A 20,141-nucleotide genomic window follows, 5' to 3' on the forward strand; every position below is an offset into this window, starting at 1 on the left:
TCTTCCGGGTCACGTGGCCAGCATGACAAAGCTGCTTCTGGTGAACCAGAGCAGCGCACGGAAACACCGTTTACCTTCCCGCCGGAGCGGTACCTATTTATCTACTTGCACTTTTGACGTGCTTTCGAACTGCTAGGTGGGCAGGAGCTGGGACCGAGCAACAGGAGCTGAACGCTGACTTTCTGATCAGCAAGCCCCTAGGCTCTGTGGTTTAACCCACAGCGCCACCTTCAGGCATTACTAAAAAGAATTTAGTTTTTCTTATGAATATAAGCAAAGCCGATAAATTAAGACAATTCTTTAGCTGATCTCTTGACCCTAGGATAATGCGCAACAAGAAATCATGCAGAATGGCAATCACACAATGGGAATCAATGTAATCAAGTGTAGGTCCAAGAAGTGTGGCTCAGAATTGGGACCCATTAGTCCAGGTTTTGCAAAATGCCTAGAGCTCTTGAGTGGGATACTAATTCACCTCTCAAGAAGTCCCTTTCTGGTAAGATCATTTGTGAGGTTGGAAGAGATTAAGATTTTATATTTAGTAATCTTTCAGATGTTACTGTAGTAGTACAACTCCCATCAGCCTTGCCCACTAATCATGGCAAGTGGGGCCTAAGGGAGCAAGAATTCAACAACATCTGGAGGGCCACAGATTTACCACCCCTGCTGTAAAGAGTACTAAATAAATATATTTAAAAAGTCAAATAAAACATAATACGGTTTATTTGATTTCTGCTTTTTATAGTTTTGTATTTGTAAAACAAGCAGTTCAAAACCTGCAATGTGATCTTCATATCTTGATTCACAGTACCTATGGAGAAACATGACAGGCAAAAACAAAAGCACTGAAACTATTCACCGTTTTTCATAAACATTTTGGGTTGTACTGAAAAGCTCCCCTTTGAATAATTTTCTTCTCTGGAATCCTCTGCACGCACCAGAAACGTTTTGTTGATATACATGCAGACATCTTGGGAGAAATTATAGTGAAATAATAGAATTTGGAAGAAAAGCTATGGCCAGGAGATTGCACATCATCTAAGAACTCTAGAGCTATACAAATCTGAATCTTATTAAGGACATCAAAATTGTGAGGCATCAACAAAAACGTGCATATTACTGAACAGTGAATACAGGCACTTACTGGTAATTCTGAAGATTTTAAAATGTGCACAGGGGGAAAATATTATGTGCATAACTAAATGTCAAAGACTACAAAGTGCTTTGGGGTTTATGGGGACGTTAGGGGAGGGGTAGTACCTCTGTGGGGGTAAATATGTCGTGCTCCTTCTGCAGTTGTTTGTCCACCTTTGGTCCCCACCATGCACTCCTAGAAGCTGTCAGCATATGACAGTGGCCACACCTCAGGAACTTTGAGGTTTGGAGCTTACAGGGTTAACAAGCTCAAGAGGTGCATACCGCCCACAGGGATGATGTCATACAATCCAGGTATTTCTGCTGTAAACGGAAGCCTATGTGAAATGTGACACTTTTGTTTTCTGCCTGTATACATTCTGACTTTTGGTTTCGACCGGAGACGGGACAAGATGCGTTCCGTGTCTCCGCGAGTGTCTGTGATTTATGGATGTAAATAAAGCTTCTAGATTAGGAACAAGCTTGAGTCTGTGGACCTTATATTGCTGGCAAGAATCTGAGGCACACACCAACTCTGTGCTGAAGAAGTTGGCAAACTCTGCTGAAGCACGGGAGAGGCAGGTACGCAGACAGGAAGCCTGCTGGACGCCACTGGTGTTCCCAAGTGCTACACTGTTTTGAGGCTTTTTACAGCCCAAAACGTTCAGAGGTTATGGGCACTTTACGCTTTCCTGTTTCTGAGGAGGTCCAGAAGATCCAGGACGTGTGTGCCAATGCTGAGAGCAGCTACCCTGGACTGGGACTGAGTTGCAGCATCCAGGGGCTTCGAATGGCCGGCTAAACCAGGTGAGGGTTGCCAATGGATTTCAAACCTTCGGTGAGCTAGGGACTTTTCCTACATGTGGCTCCAGCAGGTTGAGTAGATGAGACAAATAGTGGGTCCAATGGTGAAGAAAGTGGTTTCTGCACGTGCTGTAGAGGGAAGTGAGGGGCAGGTGGGGCTTGTCAACTTGGAAGGTAGCCCATCTAGGAGAAGGAAAACTCTGAAAACCTTTGCTGCCTTGCAGGACATCATAGGGAGAAAAGACCAAGGAAACCCCTACACAAATCCAGAGTAGCATCCCCAAGACTGTTGGATGGTGTCTTGTACGCCTCCTTCCAGCAACTGCAGCCAAGCTGGTGCCAAACATATTGCTCTGCTTTTCTTTGGACCACATCTGCAAGGCCAAAGGGAGGAGGTCTTGTCATCTGTTCAGCCCAGGACCTCCAGGCACATGGCCCAGGCTTGTGCCTCAGGGAGGTCACTTTGGTGCTGCAAACACAACAGTTTCACTACACTCCCAGAGGCACACTCCATTGTCTCTCAAGACAGACGGATGCCACACAAAGCGCATTCAGTAGATGTTCAAATGCCATGCTGATTTCTGTCAAGTCTTACCTGCCATTTCCTGCTGGCCCTCTTAAAACCTTAAGAATTACCAGTAAATGTCAGCATCCACCAAGTTTAGGTAACTGAAACATATTCTCATCTACACATACAATATGTATGTAGATGCAAAGCATCAAACAATTATTGGCACTAAAAATTAGACTATTCACTAGCAAATATGGCATAGGCCTTTTGATTTCAGTTCTTTATGCCCCTTTGGTCTTGTATTTGGAAAACAGGCAGTACAAGACTAGCAACGTGGTCTTCATATCTCGGTTCACGAGATCTGTGAAAACATAAGGCAGACAAAAGTAGAATGGATAAAGTATACATCCTTGAGCTAAAGAGGAACAGCTCATATAACACATTGAATTTGCATTCCCTAGAATGGAATGGGGGAACCAAGACAGCGACCACAGACCCAAAGCTCAGGAACAGAGGTGACTGCCCCTAAGGTGATGTGGAAACATGAAGTGAAAACGCACCCCTTCTTGTACAATGACTAACCTTCAGGGTTGATAGGTACATCCAGAAGGCCTCCGTCCATTAGCAAGTCTACTGCAAGGCTTACATTGTGTACCTGAGGAGGGTCAACACAAGAAGAGGTGGTATCAGTTCTGGAAAAATTATCGCCAATGGAAAACAACAACATATTACCGTATTTTTCTGTGTATTGGATGCCCCCATGTATAGGACGCCCCCTATTTTGGGAGACCCCAAAATAAGAAAATGGGAGAAATTGCCCTGACTTGTTGAAATTTTGGGGGGGGGGTTGCCCAGAAGCTAACAGCCCCACACGTCTAACAGGCCGCCTATCAGCTGTTCCCTTGCCGGCAATTGCTGAGCTTTGGGGGGGCAGAGTTGAGCTTTTGGGGGGGGGAAGAATGATGAAGCTTTTTCCCCCCAATTACTTTTAGCACTTTTCGCCTTTCCCGTGGAGTCTCTGTACAGTATTCTGCTTGGCTCCTCCCACTCTGCCCGCCCTACAGCTGGGAGGGAGGCTGTAGGCAGTCCGTTTTTGCTGTGCGGTGTCTTCGCGCGGCTCCATTTGTGCGCGGGCGGCGCAACGTTACACACGAGCAGCCCAAGGCGTGATGTTTCGCTGATGTTAAAGGTGCAGGGGGGGGATATTACTTCAATCGCCGCGCTTCTCCTGTGTAATGTTGCTCTGCCTGCACACAAACGGAGCCGCGCAAAGACACCACACGGCAAAACCAGACTGCCTACAGCCTCCCTCCCCCCTGTAGGGTGGGCAGAGTGAGAGGAAGCAGACTACGGAGGCCCTGCGGGTCGCCACTGCCAGGAGCTGCGACTGCTAGAGTAAATTCCATATTTATTTATCTATTTAATTGCTACATTCCGTGTATAAGACGACCCACGTTTTTAGACCTAAAAAATTGGGTAAAAAAAAAACCTCGTCTTATAGACGGAAAAATACAGTAAGTAATAAGCATCCATCAAACTTTTGAATATTGGTACATTTTGTTACATTTTATCCGTTTATATTATTGAGTGAAAGAAAACAACCCAACTAATGCAATTCTACTTCAACTTATGGAATCCATATGAATCTGTGCCATTCACAAGTGATTGTTAAGCTGTAACAGAAGAGGACACGGCAAAGTCAGGTGAATGCCAAAATGGACACCACCCCAAGAAGGCTAGTATGTGACGGACAGCGACAGCTGAGCCAGACCAGAGTCTGGTGACGCAATGCCTCAGAATTCCACCAGAGGGCTGGAGCCTCTCTCTGATTGGCTACCTAGACAGACAGACAAAGGTGGGCGGAGCCAGCACTTTGGGAGGGAGAATAAAAGGAGCCGTTTCTGAGAGAGGATTCTGATGGGGAGGTGGTTTAAGAGAGAGCAGGAGGGAGAGTTAGGGAGTTGGTCCTGGTCTGTGTGTGTAACATCCACCCTGGGGGAAATATCTACAGCTAGAGAAAGGAGTCTCTGAGCTTAGATAGGAAGACGGTGTTGAGTGTCTTGGGAGAGCATTGAGACAGGAGTTAACCAGAGGGCTGAGTTTGAGCCAGGAGAAGGAGAAGCTGTGAGGATACGGTCTCCTTGGGTCTCCTTCCAGTCAGGAGGGGAGAGATCTTCCAGAAAGAGAAGACTCCCAAACCAGGCAAAAGGGGGCCGTGGGGATCCCCTGGGTCTGTTGGACTGCCAGAGGTATCTCAGGAGTATGACTGATCAAAGGCTGGGAAACCGACAGAAAGGACCAGCTCCTTGTTTAAGAACCAAAGTATTACGCTGTAACACCTACACAACAACTAAGTTAAGGAACTGAAGTGAAATAAGAGGAAATAAACTGAGCATTTACCATCTAGTCTAGAAACCTGTAACATCTAACTGAGGAGTAATAACTGTATTAAGCAGCTGATGTTTAAAAGAAGCTGTGCATTTATTTCCTTGTTTAGAAGCCTTTATCATTCACAGGATTAAGTATAGTTACAGGTAGGTAGCCGTGTTGGTCTGCCATAGTAAGTTAACTGTTTCCAGAAGGAACATTATCTCCTGACACATCCTTTGTTTTATCAACTTCGTTCTGTAAAACTAATATGTCTTATTTGTTCAACTTCTGCTTGAGTCTCCAAGGATCTAAGTTTACCCTCATGCAAAAACCACAAAGATAACCTGTGGAGGTTACATGTAGTATATAAGTCGGTGGGTTCTGTCACAGTTGGTAGCCAGAGAGGTGGGATCCGCTTCACTTTGGTGACACAACGGTGGGATCTGCTACAGGCTGGTTTATTCCCTTTGCATAGGACACCTAACAAGCTTCGAAATAATGTGGGGAAATTATTTGTGTGTCCCACCTATTACATAGGGGCTTTGCAAATGTTCTGTACTCACAATTGGGTGCATAAAGAATAACTTACCATTTCTGCAGGGGAACTTGGTTTCAGGAAGAAATCTCCCAGATTGATGAAATAGCCCTGAAGCTGCCCAATTAGCAAGAGTAAAATAACCCCATCTGCAAACTGGGGGGGAAATGAACAGAGGCATTACAATAAAGATTATTAAAATGATTGCAGGGTCAGTTTTGTAATCCACAAGACCTCCATGACATAAAGAACTTTCCTGCTGGACAGAAGCTTCTTCATATTGGCCCCAAAAAGCTTCTGTGTGCAGCAGCACAAAACAGTCACGCAAAAACTTATTGAAGTGCTACAAAACTATATGTTATATATCACCCATATCATCATCATCATTCTTTATTCGACCGTTTGTCAGAAAAAAATACATTTATCCATACAAAATTAAAACATCTAAAACATCTAGAGGAACTTTAGAATAAAACATAGCCAACACTAACGTGAAGCTATACTGATAAACCCATGTCAAGGCAATCAATTTTAGTCTTACGACACTTAAGAGCTAGAAAAAGAAACTTGGCCACCAAGGAAGCTGTTTTTCCCCTAACATTATTCAACAAATATAAAACCTGTCTTTCTCTGGATAGAGAGCTAAGTTGAGATAAGAGTGGGGCTATAAGATTTTGCCTGAAATCTGTATAGAAAGGGCAGCTCAGGAGAATATGTTCAGTGGACTCTACCTCTCCCAGGACACAATGACAAGTTCTCTGGGCGTATGGGACTCCCCTATACCTTCCTCACAATACCACAGATTCGAGGACATTTAATCTAGCCGCTGTGAGGAGTCTACGGTATTCCACATAGTGGATTTCCGCGAGATAAGGTGCTGGTGTAACCTGATAGATCTGCTCCCCCAGGAACATCCCTGGTTTCACAAGGGCTATGTCCTCTTGTCTAGCAATATCACTCAGTCTCTGGGAGATCACAGCTCTGGCTTGACTATATGTCATAATATCACCCACATCTGTATGTTACAGTCTAAATCCAAATATCAGCACTTTAGGACCAGTTCATAGGTTATCAGCGTGACAAGTAAGTCATTTATCTCTGGCTAGATTCCAATGCCATTTGGATGAAAGAAACATGTCAACTATATAGATCAAGTTTTAAAGTTGCTTATTATTTTGACAAAAGACAACATCCAGATAAGGATTTCTCTTTGTGCTGATCTTATGAGAAGAATTAAAAATTCTTTGTAGGTGGGACATATGGAAAACTTTTGCATCGCTTCACTTTCCAGGGTACTAATGTGTGTTAGCAGAGAACAGATTGGTGGACTTGCATCTGGCAAGAACAGATTCAAGTCCCAACTTGGCTGCAGATGCTGGGCCACTGCACATGTTAAGCCATAGTGAACCTGGGTTTGCCACCAGATGTACATTTGGTGGGAAGCTGTAGCAAATCCCGAGTCCGATGAATATGAATGTATGATACACATGCTTCCAAACACATGGCATATCTAATTAATACATTTAATTTCTAGGCATGCAATAAAGAAACTTAGATGTGCACCAATGTGGTGTAGTGGTTAGACTAGGACCAGGGAGGTCCAGGTTCAAATCCCCATTCAGCCACAAAGCTCACTCAGTGACCCTTTCAGTCACTATCTTGGAACTTAACTACTTCACTGGATCATGGAAATGATAAAGTAGGAGAAGGAAACTATGCGCATAGCCAGAGCTCCCTGAAAGAAGGAAGGAATAATAATAGCATAAATAATTTTTTTTAAAAAATGAGCTTCCTGGAAGCATCTGAGATAATGAGATGAAGAATGAAATCAAGGAAGCCCTCACTTAGCATGCTTACTCTCTATAGATCTTTTTTAACCATGTGAGGTAGGTGTTTAAACTTGATTTCCCATCATTTGAAGTGGCCCTGCCCATGGAGGATGCAGCTACATCAGGCTTCCTCAACCTCGGCCCTCCAGATGTTTTGAGACTACAATTCCCATCGTCCCTGCCCACTGTTCCTGCTAGCTAGGGATCATGGGAGTTGTATATATGACCTCGGTCCAGTATACCTGAAGGAGCGTCTCCACCCCCATTGTTCTGCCCGGACACGGAGGTCCAGCTCCAAGGGCCTTCTGGCGGTTCCCTCACTGTGAGAAGCGAAGTTACAGGGAACCAGGCAGAGGGCCTTCTCGGTAGTGGCACCCACCCTGTAGAATGCCCTCCCATCAAATGTCAAAGAGAAAAAAACTACCAGACATTTAGAAGACATCTGAAGGCAGCCTTGTTTAGGGAAGCTAATAATAATAATAATAATAATAATAATAATAATAATAATAATAATTTATTTGTACCCCGCCCATCTGGCTGGGTCTCCACAGCCACTCTGGGCGGCTTCCACCAAACATTAAAATACATTTAATGTTTGATGGACTATTGTATTTTAATATTTTGTTGGAAGCTGCCCAGAGTGGCTGGGGAAACCCAGCCAGATGGGCGGGGTATAAATAAATTATTATTATTATTATTATTATTATTATTATTATTATTAGCCAAAAACATCTGGAGGGCCGAGGCTGAGGAAGCCTGAGCTACATAGTGTTCATGTGCTCCATACTGACTTATTACGTGGCCTTCATCAAGTTGCAGCCCCAACCTGTGTTTCCCATCTGTAAAGGGAAATGCTTAGTGACAGGCCTCCAAGGGTTGATGTGAGAGAAAACACCATAAATCACTTCATAAATTAAACGCAACAAAGGATCACAAGTAGGATATTTTTACCTGAGAGTCAATGTCTTTCACACTTAGTCCTAACTTCCCAACGTGTCTGTTGACAAACTTCAAAAATACCTAAAGGAACAGAGAATGGCATCAAATCACTGTTTCTCGGTTATATATCGTATTATAAATTGGAGGGGAAACAAAACAAAGACCTGAGGTGTTTGTTTTTACCTCTTTCACTGCATCCACTTTCTCTGGAGCATATGTCATTAATTCATCAAAGATTTCAGCTTCTACAGTAAAGTACCAAATTGATTATTTTCAATATATTTCACCTCATGAGAGTTCTTCTGTATTATGTTTTGCAATGCAGGTCATAATAACCCATATCTTAGCCCAATAACAAAGGAGGATGGAGGTGGAGTGCTCTGTATATGGTTTCTTTGTGGGCTTGTGGGTATATGCGCCATTGTGCCATCCCTTCCTCTCTATTGCCTTTTCCTCCTAATGCAGTCATTCTGCACTACAGAATTGTGGGTTGCAATCCTATACCCATTTCTCTGGGAGAAAGCTGTTTTGATCTCAATGAGATTGACTTTAAACTACTTAGGATTGCACCCTTAGACTGGAAATTCCTTGGGACAGCAACCTGTCTTTATGTTTATTTGATAAAGCATCAAATCTACGAGGGGAGCTCCCTAGATGTTGCTGAACTCCCATCATCCCCCCAGACTATGGTCATAGTGGCTGGGACTGGCAGGAGTTGAAAGCCCAATCAATCAATATTTATTACAGTCAAAGACAACAGAAAGAATGATAATGACACATATAACTACATTAGCAAGCAGGGGCAGAAGCGGTAGACAAAATCGGAAATGTCATATATACTTCTTAACATTCTTAACATTGAAAGGAATACTCCATCAGCTAAAGTCTGAGATCCAGAGTCTAAAATCAGTATTCATTCGTGTCTTTGTCAGCAAGAAAGTACAGTATTTCCTATGAACGGCTAGATAGTTTCCTTAATAAAGGTTGAATTAGTTCTCTTTGGCTATCACAGTATAGCAGGCAGTATAAGATTACGTGGGCAATTTATTTGATCTCATCTGGATTACATGGGCACAGCTACAATTATAACGTTATAAGTCTCAACAGTCCCAGGTGACTTTCCAGCTCATACCTAACCTCAGAAGAATTGTTTTCTGCTGTTATGTGTAGAAGTTTAGTAAAACAATGGTAGGTAGTTCTTCATATTTAAGAAAGAACATCAGGAGATTGTCATTGATGATGAAGATATGAGGCTTTTTGCAGGGAACAATAACTGCCACAGAGCTTTTCAAAACAGATCACGGTGGAGACGCACTGGAATAAGTCCTTAGTTCTGTAACTTACGTGAAGATCTTTCGTCAGGTTCCCTAAATACCCAAGAAAAGGAAAAATGAATTAGAAAACAAGCAAGCAGACATCTGAAGTAGTAGGTTGCAGCCCACAATATCTCAGGTTGAATAGTTAATTTCTGGGCTGCGACAAGCCTCATGTGGCAGAAGTCTACACATATTTACTTGGACATAAAATTGCCCAGCACTCCAACCTCAGTTATTTCATGGCAACAGATTCACATGCCTGCCTTTCTAGAATTTGTCACTACGAAATAAGAGACTGAAATATAAAATGTAGCTGTGACCTGAGCCTCTGGCTCAAAAGTCAATGAAGGTTTATCTTATAAGCGTAGTTTCTCCTATTAGAAATTGTCTAACATAATTTTATATATATATATATATATATATATATATATATATATATATATATATATATATATTAATATACACACACACACACACACACACACACACACATATATAATGTTCCCATTGCGTACGCGGCCGACACCACCTTGCTCCGTAACCACTGGACCAAATCACATCAAATTTAGGACAAAGCGTAACATGACCATGGGGGAAGGATCTAGCATAATAAAAATTCAAAAAAACCACACCTGTCATGCCTAAAACATAGAATAAAGGCCAAAAATGGCGCACACATTACGTGTCACCAGCAACAGAACTGAAGACTTTGAACAACAACCAATAGAAAGGCTCATCGCAGGGCAGCGTCACAGACTGTGCGCCGACCAAAAAACCTCCTTCCCCCTCAGTCAGCCATTTTCAGACAGCAGGGACAACCCCCCATTAATATCCCTAGCCCCAGCCTCTGCCAAGTGCCTTACCGCCAAAAAAACAGTTAAGAGGAAGGCCTAAACTCTCCTTCCCCAGCCAGAAACGTTCTTAGTAGTTTCAGCTCCAGGCAGGAAAAGGTTTTTAGGCCCGGGCCATACCAATCCTTATGGCGGTGGGGGGGGGGATGTAGGATGAGAAAGCTCGGCAACTATGCTTCGCTCCCTATCCTGTCTCCACACACAATCTTTTCTGCACTGCTGTATCGCTTTACAAACGAAACTCCAGTTATCAGAAGAGGAAAAAGCGCCGCACACAAATGTATAAGGACCCTACCACTTCCCCACCACCCCTCCTTGCATCGTTATGGTCCCTTCTGACCCCAGGCTCAATGCCAGAGCGGACTGCACCATGTATCAGGTTTCCTGGGGGGGGGGAATAGTAAAAGTTCAATGGGATAAGCTGTGAGGAGGAAGGCAAAAACGGGGGAAAGACAAACAGGAGGCAGGCGGAAGTTCAATGGGAGAAGCTGTGGGGAGGAAGGTGAAAGTGGCGGGGAAGGAGACAGAGAGGTGCCAGGCAAGAGTTCAACGGGAGAAGCTGTGGGGAGGAAGGCTAAAACGGGGGAAGGACAAACAGGAGGCAGGCTAGAAGTTCAACGGGAGAAGCTGTGGGGAGGAAGGCAAAAATGGAAAGACAAACAGTAGGCAGGCGGAAGTTCAACGGGATAAGCTGTGGGGAGGAAGCAAAAACAGGAAATACAGAGAGGAGGCAGGCGAGAGTTCAATGGGAGAAGCTGTGGGGAGGAAGGTGAAAGCGGGGGGGGGGGCAGGAGACAGAGAGCTGCCAGGCAAGAGTTCAACGGGAGAAGCTGTGGGGAGGAAGGCAAAAACGAAATACGGAGAGGAGGCAGGCGGAAGTTCAACGGGAGAACTTTTACCTGCTCCCGGTGATGTACTCAATTGCATCTTCTGTCTTAAATCCGTTCGCAGTATACTATGAAATAGAAAGAAAGGGAGCAAAAAGAAGGTATCAGCTAGTAACTGCAAAGAAAGAAAGAAAGAAAGAAAGAAAGAAAGAAAGAAAGAAAGAAAGAAAAGGGAACAATATGCTGTGCAAGATTCTTTATAGTGAAATCTTGGGCATTTCTACCCAGAAGGAAGACTGACCAGGTTGTTAATAACAATAACAATAACAGTTGTTGTTGTTGTTGTTGTTGTTATTTATACCCCCGCCCATCTGGCTGGGTTTCCCCAGCCACTCTGGGCAGCTCCCAACAGAATGTTAAAATACAATAATCTATTAAACATTAAAAACTTCCCTAAACAGGGCTGCTTTCAGATGTCTTCTAAAAGTCTGGTAGTTGTTTTTTCTCTATTCCCAGGTAACCAGGTATAGGATTGCATCTTTAATTATGCCAAAATCTTAGGCAAAATCTACATATTCTGGGGCCAAACAGAGACACCCTCAACCAGACAGCATTTCCAATCTTGTGTCTTCTGCCAAAAGGAGAAATGCCATCAGCTTTCCCTCGGCAACTCTCCCCCTGCCACTCCCCATCCCTAGCTATGGGTTCTGAGATGCTTTTGCCTTCAGGCAGAAAGGGAAAATGTGTGTTTAAACAAACAAACAAACAAACAAAATTAATAAAGTGGGAGCAGTGGCTGGGGTTTAGCTTAGCATTACACATGAACTTATTAACAGTGTGATAAAATGATGAATTAGTGCAAATTTTGATGTCAATTACTCATTGCATACATATTATCTCAGTATATTTACTATATATGCAGTGAAAACTTGATAGCTCAACTTCAATTCCAGTGATATTTAATTTTGAGACATGGCATTTGATTTCAGAATTAGTTATTTGACAGTTAACATTTGACAGTATTTGATAGTTAGCATGCAATGTTTAATTTAATTTAATTTAATTTAATTTAATTTAATTGCGGATATGCAACAGTATTTAGCATTTAACAGATATGGCATTATATGTAATGGTATTTAGTATGTGGTGCTGCTTCAGAGTGGACAGTTTATAATATTCACATCTAATAATAAAATGTCAAGAGAATCATAAGATTATCCATTTCTTTTTGTTAGTTGCTTTTCATTATAAAATAATTCTAAAGCAGATACTATATCAATAAAACACAACAAAGTCATACAACCAGTAAACAATAGAGCACAGTTAAAAGGGAAAACACAAACACAGTCAAACAACTGTTTATAAAGTACAGCATCAGAGACATAGCCCAAAGTCTGGGTGCATAAATAGGGCTTCAGTTGGCTTATAAGACTTACCACCAACCAACTGCAAAGTCCAACGTAATTGAATTTTGTTATAAAAATTCATGTTAAGGATTTGAGGATTTGAATTGGACATTTTGTTTTCAGCATTTGAATTTGACATTTTGCATTCATGTTTTTAATATTCCTAATATTAATCAGAGTTCTAGAAACAGAGAAGAAGAAGAAGAAGAAGAAGAAGAAGAAGAAGAAGAAGAAGAAGAAGAAGAAGAGTAGTAGTTTGGACTTGATACCCCGCTTTATCACTACCCGAAGGAGTCTCAAAGCGGCTAACATTCTCCTTTCCCTTCCTCCCCCACAACAAACACTCTGTGAGGTGAGTGGGGCTGAGAGACTTCAGAGAAGTATGACTGGCCCAAGGTCACCCAGCAGCTGCATGTGGAGGAGTGGGGAAGCGAACCCGGTTCCCCAGATTACGAGTCCACCGCTCTGAACCACTACACCATGCTGGCTCTCACCATGCTGAGAGAATATTTGTTTGCAACCCACCTTGTACTATGGCCCGTGAGACTTCTGATGGAAGACACAGGGTCTCCCAGGCACTGCCCACTAGCTTGCAGCCTATCATGTGGGCTGCTGATTCTATAATAATAATAATAATAATAATAATAATAATAATAATATATTATTTATACCCCGCCCATCTGGCTGGGTTTCCCCAGCCACTCTACAGCTAGGCAAGTGAGAAAGAGAAGTGTGGACCTACGAAACCAATCCTGGTCCCACTCCTTCCTCACCAAATGGTGGTGGTGGTGGCACTCTTAACCAATAAGCTGCAGGATGGCGACATGGTTGCCACAGTGCAAGTGCTCTCTCCAAATCGCCCTGCCCCCCCATCCCTACTCCACAGCACTTCTCTGAGGTCGGTGTGTGGATGAGAACTGTCCCTGCTTCCACAACCATCGCAAGCCGTTTCTCTAACTGCAACATGCTTGCCTCAGGGGTTCAAAGACAACCTTACCAAGCTCAGCAGAGAGCAGAAAGAAAGCAAAAAATTGCCCCGTTACCTCTACGTTTATGACATCCACCTTAACGTTCGGAGGTATAGCGAGCTCCGGTCGAAAGTGGCCGGCGATGGCCACCAGAAGATGCAACGTGGACAGCAAGTCTTTCCTGAAGATGGCTAAAATAAGAGCACGAGGCAAACGGAGGAAAATTAATATTTGGAAATAATTTATAAATAAACCGTACCTGGAAATGGTTTAAACGCTAGCAGATTTTGGTACGATTCTTTCAAAAACTGCGGGGGGATGTGGCTCCTGCTGGCGCCAGGGTGGGGTGGGGGGGCTCTTCTTCGACTGGAAGAAGTGAGGACGGGGTTTTATAGCCCAGTGGGCCAAGATGTCCTAAACAAATGCAGGCTTAGGCTGGCCCTGAGTCTCTATTCCTCAGAATCCCTCACCAATGGAACCCTTGCTGTTTTAGTTAGCAAAATGGTCATCCCTGAGACAGAAGGACCCTTGGGGAAGTACAAAACGCACCCCTTATCAGCAAGGGCCAGGCCACGGAGAGGGAGAGATGGAAAGTCGTTTCCCACCCACACCCCATCTTGTCTCCAAGTGCCGCGGCAACTTTCCCTCCACAGGAATTAATGCTCGCCATTCATTCATCTGGGAGGAAATATCTGCTGCAGGGATAAACTTGCACTTAGCACCTGGGGACTCCGGCAATTAAGAATCAATGCTGTTTTTATCTGTATAGTCCATACCTGGGTTTGTTTCTTGGGAGGCTAGGGTGCTGGTGACTGGCTTTTATATAAAATATTACTTTTATGCTGACATATTTTTTTGTGTTTCTCCTGCAAATGTTATAAGAAACCTAGCCGTGAGTTTGTCAGGAGTTACAACTTTTGTTTGGGGTATTTGGGTTTCTTTTTTTTACTCCCAGTCTAGAGGATCTTCCTCCTTTACACCGCTAGATTTCCAAGATAAGAAAAAGGAAGGAGATACATTATTGTTCAGTATCCGGTTTGTGTTTTGCATTTGTACATACAGTCTACACTCCATTTCAGTTGGCTTTCTTCTAGCTGTAAACACTGGTTCACAGACTTCAGAATAATCTCAAGTTTAAGCCTTTGTTTCTTCTCTGTCAATGCAATTTTCTCTACTTCCAGGCTGAGGGATCCAAGTCGCTCTAGGAGTTGAAAAAGGAGACAAGAAAGAAAGATGGAGAATTTAGTCCGACTTCTGATTCTAATTCCTCCAGGAAGCCTTGGCACACACAACACCTACTTTCAGCATTGTGTACTGAATTTTAACTGGTGTGAGCCTCTTCCGGAGCCATTTTGTGCCTGAAAAGCTGTAGAAAAGCCTAACAGCTAACAGGTGTGTGTCCTTCATTCACTTAGGCTTAGGGCATTCAGGGCAACCGTTGAAATGAAAGTGAAATGATCCCTTTGTGTATCTTATAGAACTTATAGATAAAAGATCCCTTTGTGTATCTTATAGAACTCTCAGGGGTCTGGACTGTAAATATTGTTAGATTTCTATGATTCCACGTTTATCCAGATACCTATTTTTATATGCATTTTTGCCAAATCTACACAATTTTCCAAGCAATTTATCCAACAATGCATTTGGCAAGTTGTTTTCACTAATATATGTATGCACACTCTTGTATACTGCAAAATTTGGAGCAGTTTGAATGTTGAAGGATAGCTGTGCTTTGGTGCAAGAAGTGCAAATTAGCCACATTTCTCCCCTACTGTTGTAATGTGGGGTTAGTGATTTCAGTAAGTGATTTCAGCTCTGACATAGCAGGCAGGAGACAGCTTCTTCATATAACACTCTTTATTCAGACAAACAAGACTGGGGAACTGAGGAGAGGGAAGCTACATTTATAGGGACAGAAGACTGGCTAGAAAGGATACATTTTGGAGGGAACCATCTCAAGCAATCACAAAGCTGCCTTTTGGTGGGAACCAATAAGACTGAGGATCCAAATGCAGCAACTTGAATGAACCAATCGTAGCTGTTCTTTCTGGAACAGGAAGGCAGTTACTTTCCCCTAATGTGAATACAGACAATAGTAATACAGATATGATGACCCTTGAATCAATAAACAACACCTACCCTAACTCTAAACACACACACACACACAAAAAGGTAACAGCAAATAAAGGACTTGTGGCAGGAACCATGAAGCCATATGATTATTAGAAACTGAAGGCTAGCAGTGCTTATGTTTTATCCTTTTTGAGGGTTACTCTTTGTCTCTGCTTTCCCCCTTCTGCGTAAAATCCTGCCGTTGGCAAGGCCTTCCTCTCTTTCTTCATTCTATATTCTTCAAAACAATTTTCTTTTGCTGCTCCCTTCCTGTCAGGCTCCCACAGTATCTCCTCATGGTAGTCACAGAAGAACAATATGCTACCATTATGTGTGCATGCATAATATTTCAGTGGAAACTTTCTGCCCAGGACCATCTTGATTCTGTGTTCAAGTGTTTCAAGGATACACTAAGCTGAGAGAGGTCAAATTGCAAGAAAGGCAATACATCGAAAACTAAATTTTTGGAGGTAATGTGGGTGGAGAAACATGCCATTCAGGCTTCAAAATATTTCAGTTATCTGGTTGATCTGCATGTAAGCTAAGAAAAAGAACTGGTAATAAATATTAATTATAGGAGGCCACTCTGTAATGAGATTTATTTCACAACACAGGTATTTCCAAATGCCCACATTTAAAACAAAAATGGGCTTACCTATGAGATGATGAAGTACTAATCCATCATACATGTCTTGTTCAAGGCTTTTCACCAGAATGTGTTCATGCTTCAGAGTTGTGTTAATCCAATCCATAAAGAACTGTGGGGGGAAATGTTGACTTGAATAACAGCATTTGGATATTTTCTCACTTCTTCTTCTTTTTTAAAAAAGATAGAAATCAGATTTACTTCAACAATCTGTGCCAAAGTATCCTAATTCTGTAATTGGTGATTACTGTAATGTAAAAGTAAAATGGAAGAGCCCTAAATTTAGCATATATGTGTGTTTCTAGTTAAATTTCATGCACTTGACAAGAGTGGCATGTTTTTGTACACTGCTTGGAAATTCTGAATATTAAGCAGCATATAAGTATCTGAAGTGAAGAAATAAAAGATATATTTTAACATTTTAATCCATCCCAGTATATACAGGTGAAACTCGAAAAATTAGAATATCATGGAAAGGTTCATTTCTTTCAGTAATTCAACTTAAAAGGTGAAACTAATATGTGAGATAGACTCATGACATGCAAAGCGAGATATGTCAAGCCTTTATTTGTTTTAATTGTGATGATTATGGCGTACAGCTGATGAGAACCCCAAATTAACAATTTCAACTTTGGGGTTTCCATCAGCTGCACGCCAAAATCATCACAATTATAACAAAGGCTTGACATATCTCACTTTGCATGTCATGAGTCTATCTCATATATTAAACTCCAGTAGCTAATGAAAACAATTGCTTACATAAATGGACTTTTCCACGATATTCTAATTTTTCGAGTTTCACCTGTATTTTTAACAAAAAAAGTTCATAGAATCATAGAGTTGGAAGGGACAACAAGAGTCATCTAGTCCAACCCTCTGCAATGAAGGAATCTTTTGGTCCGACATGGGGCTCGAACCCACAACCCTGGCATTAAGAGTCTCATGTTGCACCAAGTGAGCTATCCTGCTGGCATATTATCCCCGAATTGCTGAACCATCACACCAGCATCTTGCAAAGGGCAAGGCCTAGTCTAGTCCATACTTAGCCAGAAAACCAGTGGCAGAGATTGAAGCTCACATTACTGAATGCTCCTCTAAACAAGCAGTCTCTCTGCACGCTGAAAATGGACGCATCAGTAAAAGGGCTAAGCTAGAATCTTCTTTAGTTTTGGAGGTGGAGAATATTTTCTGTATGTGGGAGAGCTAAGCTACTGGCAGTCTGAAGTAGTAATAAGCAGTTTCCTCACAGCTGGCTTTCGACACCCAAGGGGGTGGGGGGTGTCTCAAGCTCTTCTGCAGAATACTTTAATAACCCTCGAGTAGTTTTCAGGAAGACAGCATCTTAAAAAGCAGAGACATCACCTTGCCGACAAAGGTCCGTATAGTTAAAGCTATGGTTTTCCCAGTAGTAATGTACGGAAGTGAGAGCTGGACCATCAAGAAGGCTGATCGCCGAAGAATTGATGCTTTTGAATTATGGTGCTGGAGGAGACTCTTGAGAGTCCCATGGACTGCAAGAAGATCAAACCTATCCACTCTGAAGGAAATCAGCCCTGAGTGCTCACTGGAAGGACAGATCCTGAAGCTGAGGCTCCAATACTTTGGCCACCTCATGAGAAGAGAAGACTCCCTGGACAAGATCCTGATGTTGGGAAAGATGGAGGGCACAAGGAGAAGGGGATGACAGTGGACGAGATGGTTGGACAGTGTTCTTGAAGCTACTAACATGAGTTTGGCCAAACTGCGAGAGGCAATGAAGGATAGGCGTGCCTGGCGTGCTCTGGTCCATGGGGTCACGAAGAGTCGGACACGACTGAACGACTGAACAACAACAACAACAGTTTTCAGGAAAGCTTAAAAAATGGTTGAAACAGCTCTGGGCTGCCAGTTCTCTCTTCCAAAGCTAAAGGAAGGAAGGAAGGAAGGAATCAATCCTTATTTTTAAGAAAGCAAAGATGGTTACATGCAAGGATGGGGCTTGCTAGGGCCAGGGATCTCATTTCCTGTCAGGGAGTTTGGGATCTGTAGTGTCTTCTGCCTCCTAAATCAAATTGTGAGGCAGAGAGAACTACAACTCCCAGGACCATCCCAAGACATTTTGGTCCCTGAGGTTAACTAAAAATGATGCCCCCCTCCCCACCAGGGAAGAAGAAGGGGTGAGTGAACATCTGCATCAGGAACAAGGGGGGAATAAAGATCTACATTGGGATCCGTTGCCCCTGTGGATTCTGCGGCCTGAGGCGGTCGCCTCACCTTGTCTCACGCGTGGGTCGGCCCTGACAGCTCCCACGGTTCCCGAGCATCATTTTCAGAGCAATATGAAAACTTTATGAACCATTGAAAGCGGTACGGAACAATCATTAAAATAACCAGCTAAGGCTATTCGTGAACATTTTTAACAACCCCACAGGCCTGTCAGCATTTTTTAAGAAAGGAGTCTTGAAGAGATGCCTGAAAGTCAAAGGAGAGGATGCCTGCCATGTCTCTGCTGGAAGAGGGTTTCACAGTATGGGAGTGGCAACATGAAATGCTCAACTTCAGATTAAGGCCGGATGGGTCACTTTAACACTGTTGTAAGGAGAGCCCATTCCCCTTCCAGAACTAAAATTCCCAGAGTGGTATACAGTCAATCCTTCTTCCCAGGAAACTCTGGGAATTGTAGTTCTGTGAAGGAAATGGGGCTCTCCCCAATAACTCTCAACCCCCTTAGCAAACTTCTGTTCCCCGACTGTATAGGGCAGATGGAGCCCTGTTGTCACCCCCAGCCCCCAAGTGAGTTCAGTTAAGAAGAAGGACTAGCCCGCCCAACAAAATATTCCTCGACTATACTGTTGGCCAACTTGGAATTTTATCTTTGAAAATGCGGTTGTTAAAAAACCATAAGCTAACTAAAATAAGGAGAAAGTGCATGCATTACTGTTTGTAGAGCTTCTAGTTTAGGGTCATTTCGAGAAGTTGGCTTTATGTATTTCCTCTTTTCTCCTAAAAGAGATATAAACAAACAAACAAACAAACACCATTTCATCACCAAATTGCCAATTCAAGCAAAAAAAGTCTAATCATTTGGATTTGTGAAGGAAGCCCAGCACAGCGGAAGGCAAACGGTCAATATCGCAAATATGAAATTATAATTAAGGGATTACAAAGTAACATAATTTTTTTTGAAGGGTGGTAAAGGAGGCACTTCCTAAAATCATTTGTTAAAGGAAATAGCCTAATAAAAATGATGCCACATTTGTTTGACTTAACGCTGTGATAAATTAGCCTAACTGAGAAGATTATCTATCAAGCACATTTGGATTTCCTAAACTGGAAATGGCAAGTGGTGGTGGAGACACCAACCTATCCAGCAACCGACTGGATTAAGTCTAGAAATAATATTGAATTAATGAATCTCTTTTGTACATTTGGTCACACTTTCTATGGCGCCTCTTAACAACATACCTTGCGCAATTTCCTCCTCTTCTGAGAATGGATTGACTTGAAACTCTGGGAAAGCTTTGAGGAAGTTTGGCTCCATTGCTTTGGTTTCCTTCCCCCCTGCAAACAGGAAGTCTGGTTTTACTTCCCCTAGAAACCATGGCAGAAAGGTACAGGTGAGCAAGCCGTTCCCAGGTGAGAGCATCCACCTTGGAGCAGTTTGGCACTGCACAGAAAACAGCAATCCTACAGCGGTGGCAATAATATCTATGTAACTGAAGCTAATGTGTTGATGGGATCTTATTTTGATGACATAAGATTCCAGACCCCGAGGTGTCTTTTGAAACATTTAACTCCAGTAAAATGGGGCTCTACTGGGAACAACCTTTGACTATTCAGGGATTCAAATCGGGGGGGGGGGGGGGACAGCACCGCAAAATTGATGAAAGGCTTTCACACCAGGCTCACAAACC

The 20,141-nt window shown here is 42.8% G+C and overlaps 1 protein-coding gene across 1 annotated transcript; it reads right to left on the reverse strand.

The window, feature by feature from the left end:
- Positions 1 to 2,487: 2,487 nt before the first annotated feature.
- On the reverse strand, positions 2,488 to 19,812 carry PARVG (parvin gamma). Its single transcript, XM_033148303.1, has 12 exons — positions 19,693 to 19,812; positions 19,166 to 19,230; positions 16,258 to 16,360; positions 14,551 to 14,691; positions 13,566 to 13,681; positions 11,189 to 11,244; positions 9,467 to 9,489; positions 8,306 to 8,367; positions 8,135 to 8,203; positions 5,409 to 5,510; positions 3,032 to 3,104; positions 2,488 to 2,810 (listed from the first exon to the last, which is right to left on the reverse strand). Exons 1-12 carry the CDS (start codon positions 19,766 to 19,768, stop codon positions 2,731 to 2,733), a joined length of 966 nt encoding a protein of 321 aa, XP_033004194.1. The 5' UTR covers positions 19,769 to 19,812; the 3' UTR covers positions 2,488 to 2,730.
- Positions 19,813 to 20,141: the final 329 nt, after the last annotated feature.

This window comes from Lacerta agilis, chromosome 5 (genome assembly GCF_009819535.1).
Source record: "Lacerta agilis isolate rLacAgi1 chromosome 5, rLacAgi1.pri, whole genome shotgun sequence".
Taxonomy (NCBI): Eukaryota; Metazoa; Chordata; class Lepidosauria; order Squamata; family Lacertidae; genus Lacerta; species Lacerta agilis.

Coding starts and splice junctions, on each gene's coding strand:
- PARVG (XM_033148303.1), bottom strand. CDS start 19,768: ATGGAGCCAAACTTCCTCAAAGCTTTCCCAGAGTTTCAAGTCAATCCA. Junction 16,361..19,165: donor AACTAGAAGCTCTACAAACA/GTAATGCATGCA, acceptor TTCCCCCCACAG/TTCTTTATGGATTGGATTAA. Junction 13,682..14,550: donor ACTGAAATGGAGTGTAGACT/GTATGTACAAAT, acceptor CTCTTATTTTAG/CCATCTTCAGGAAAGACTTG.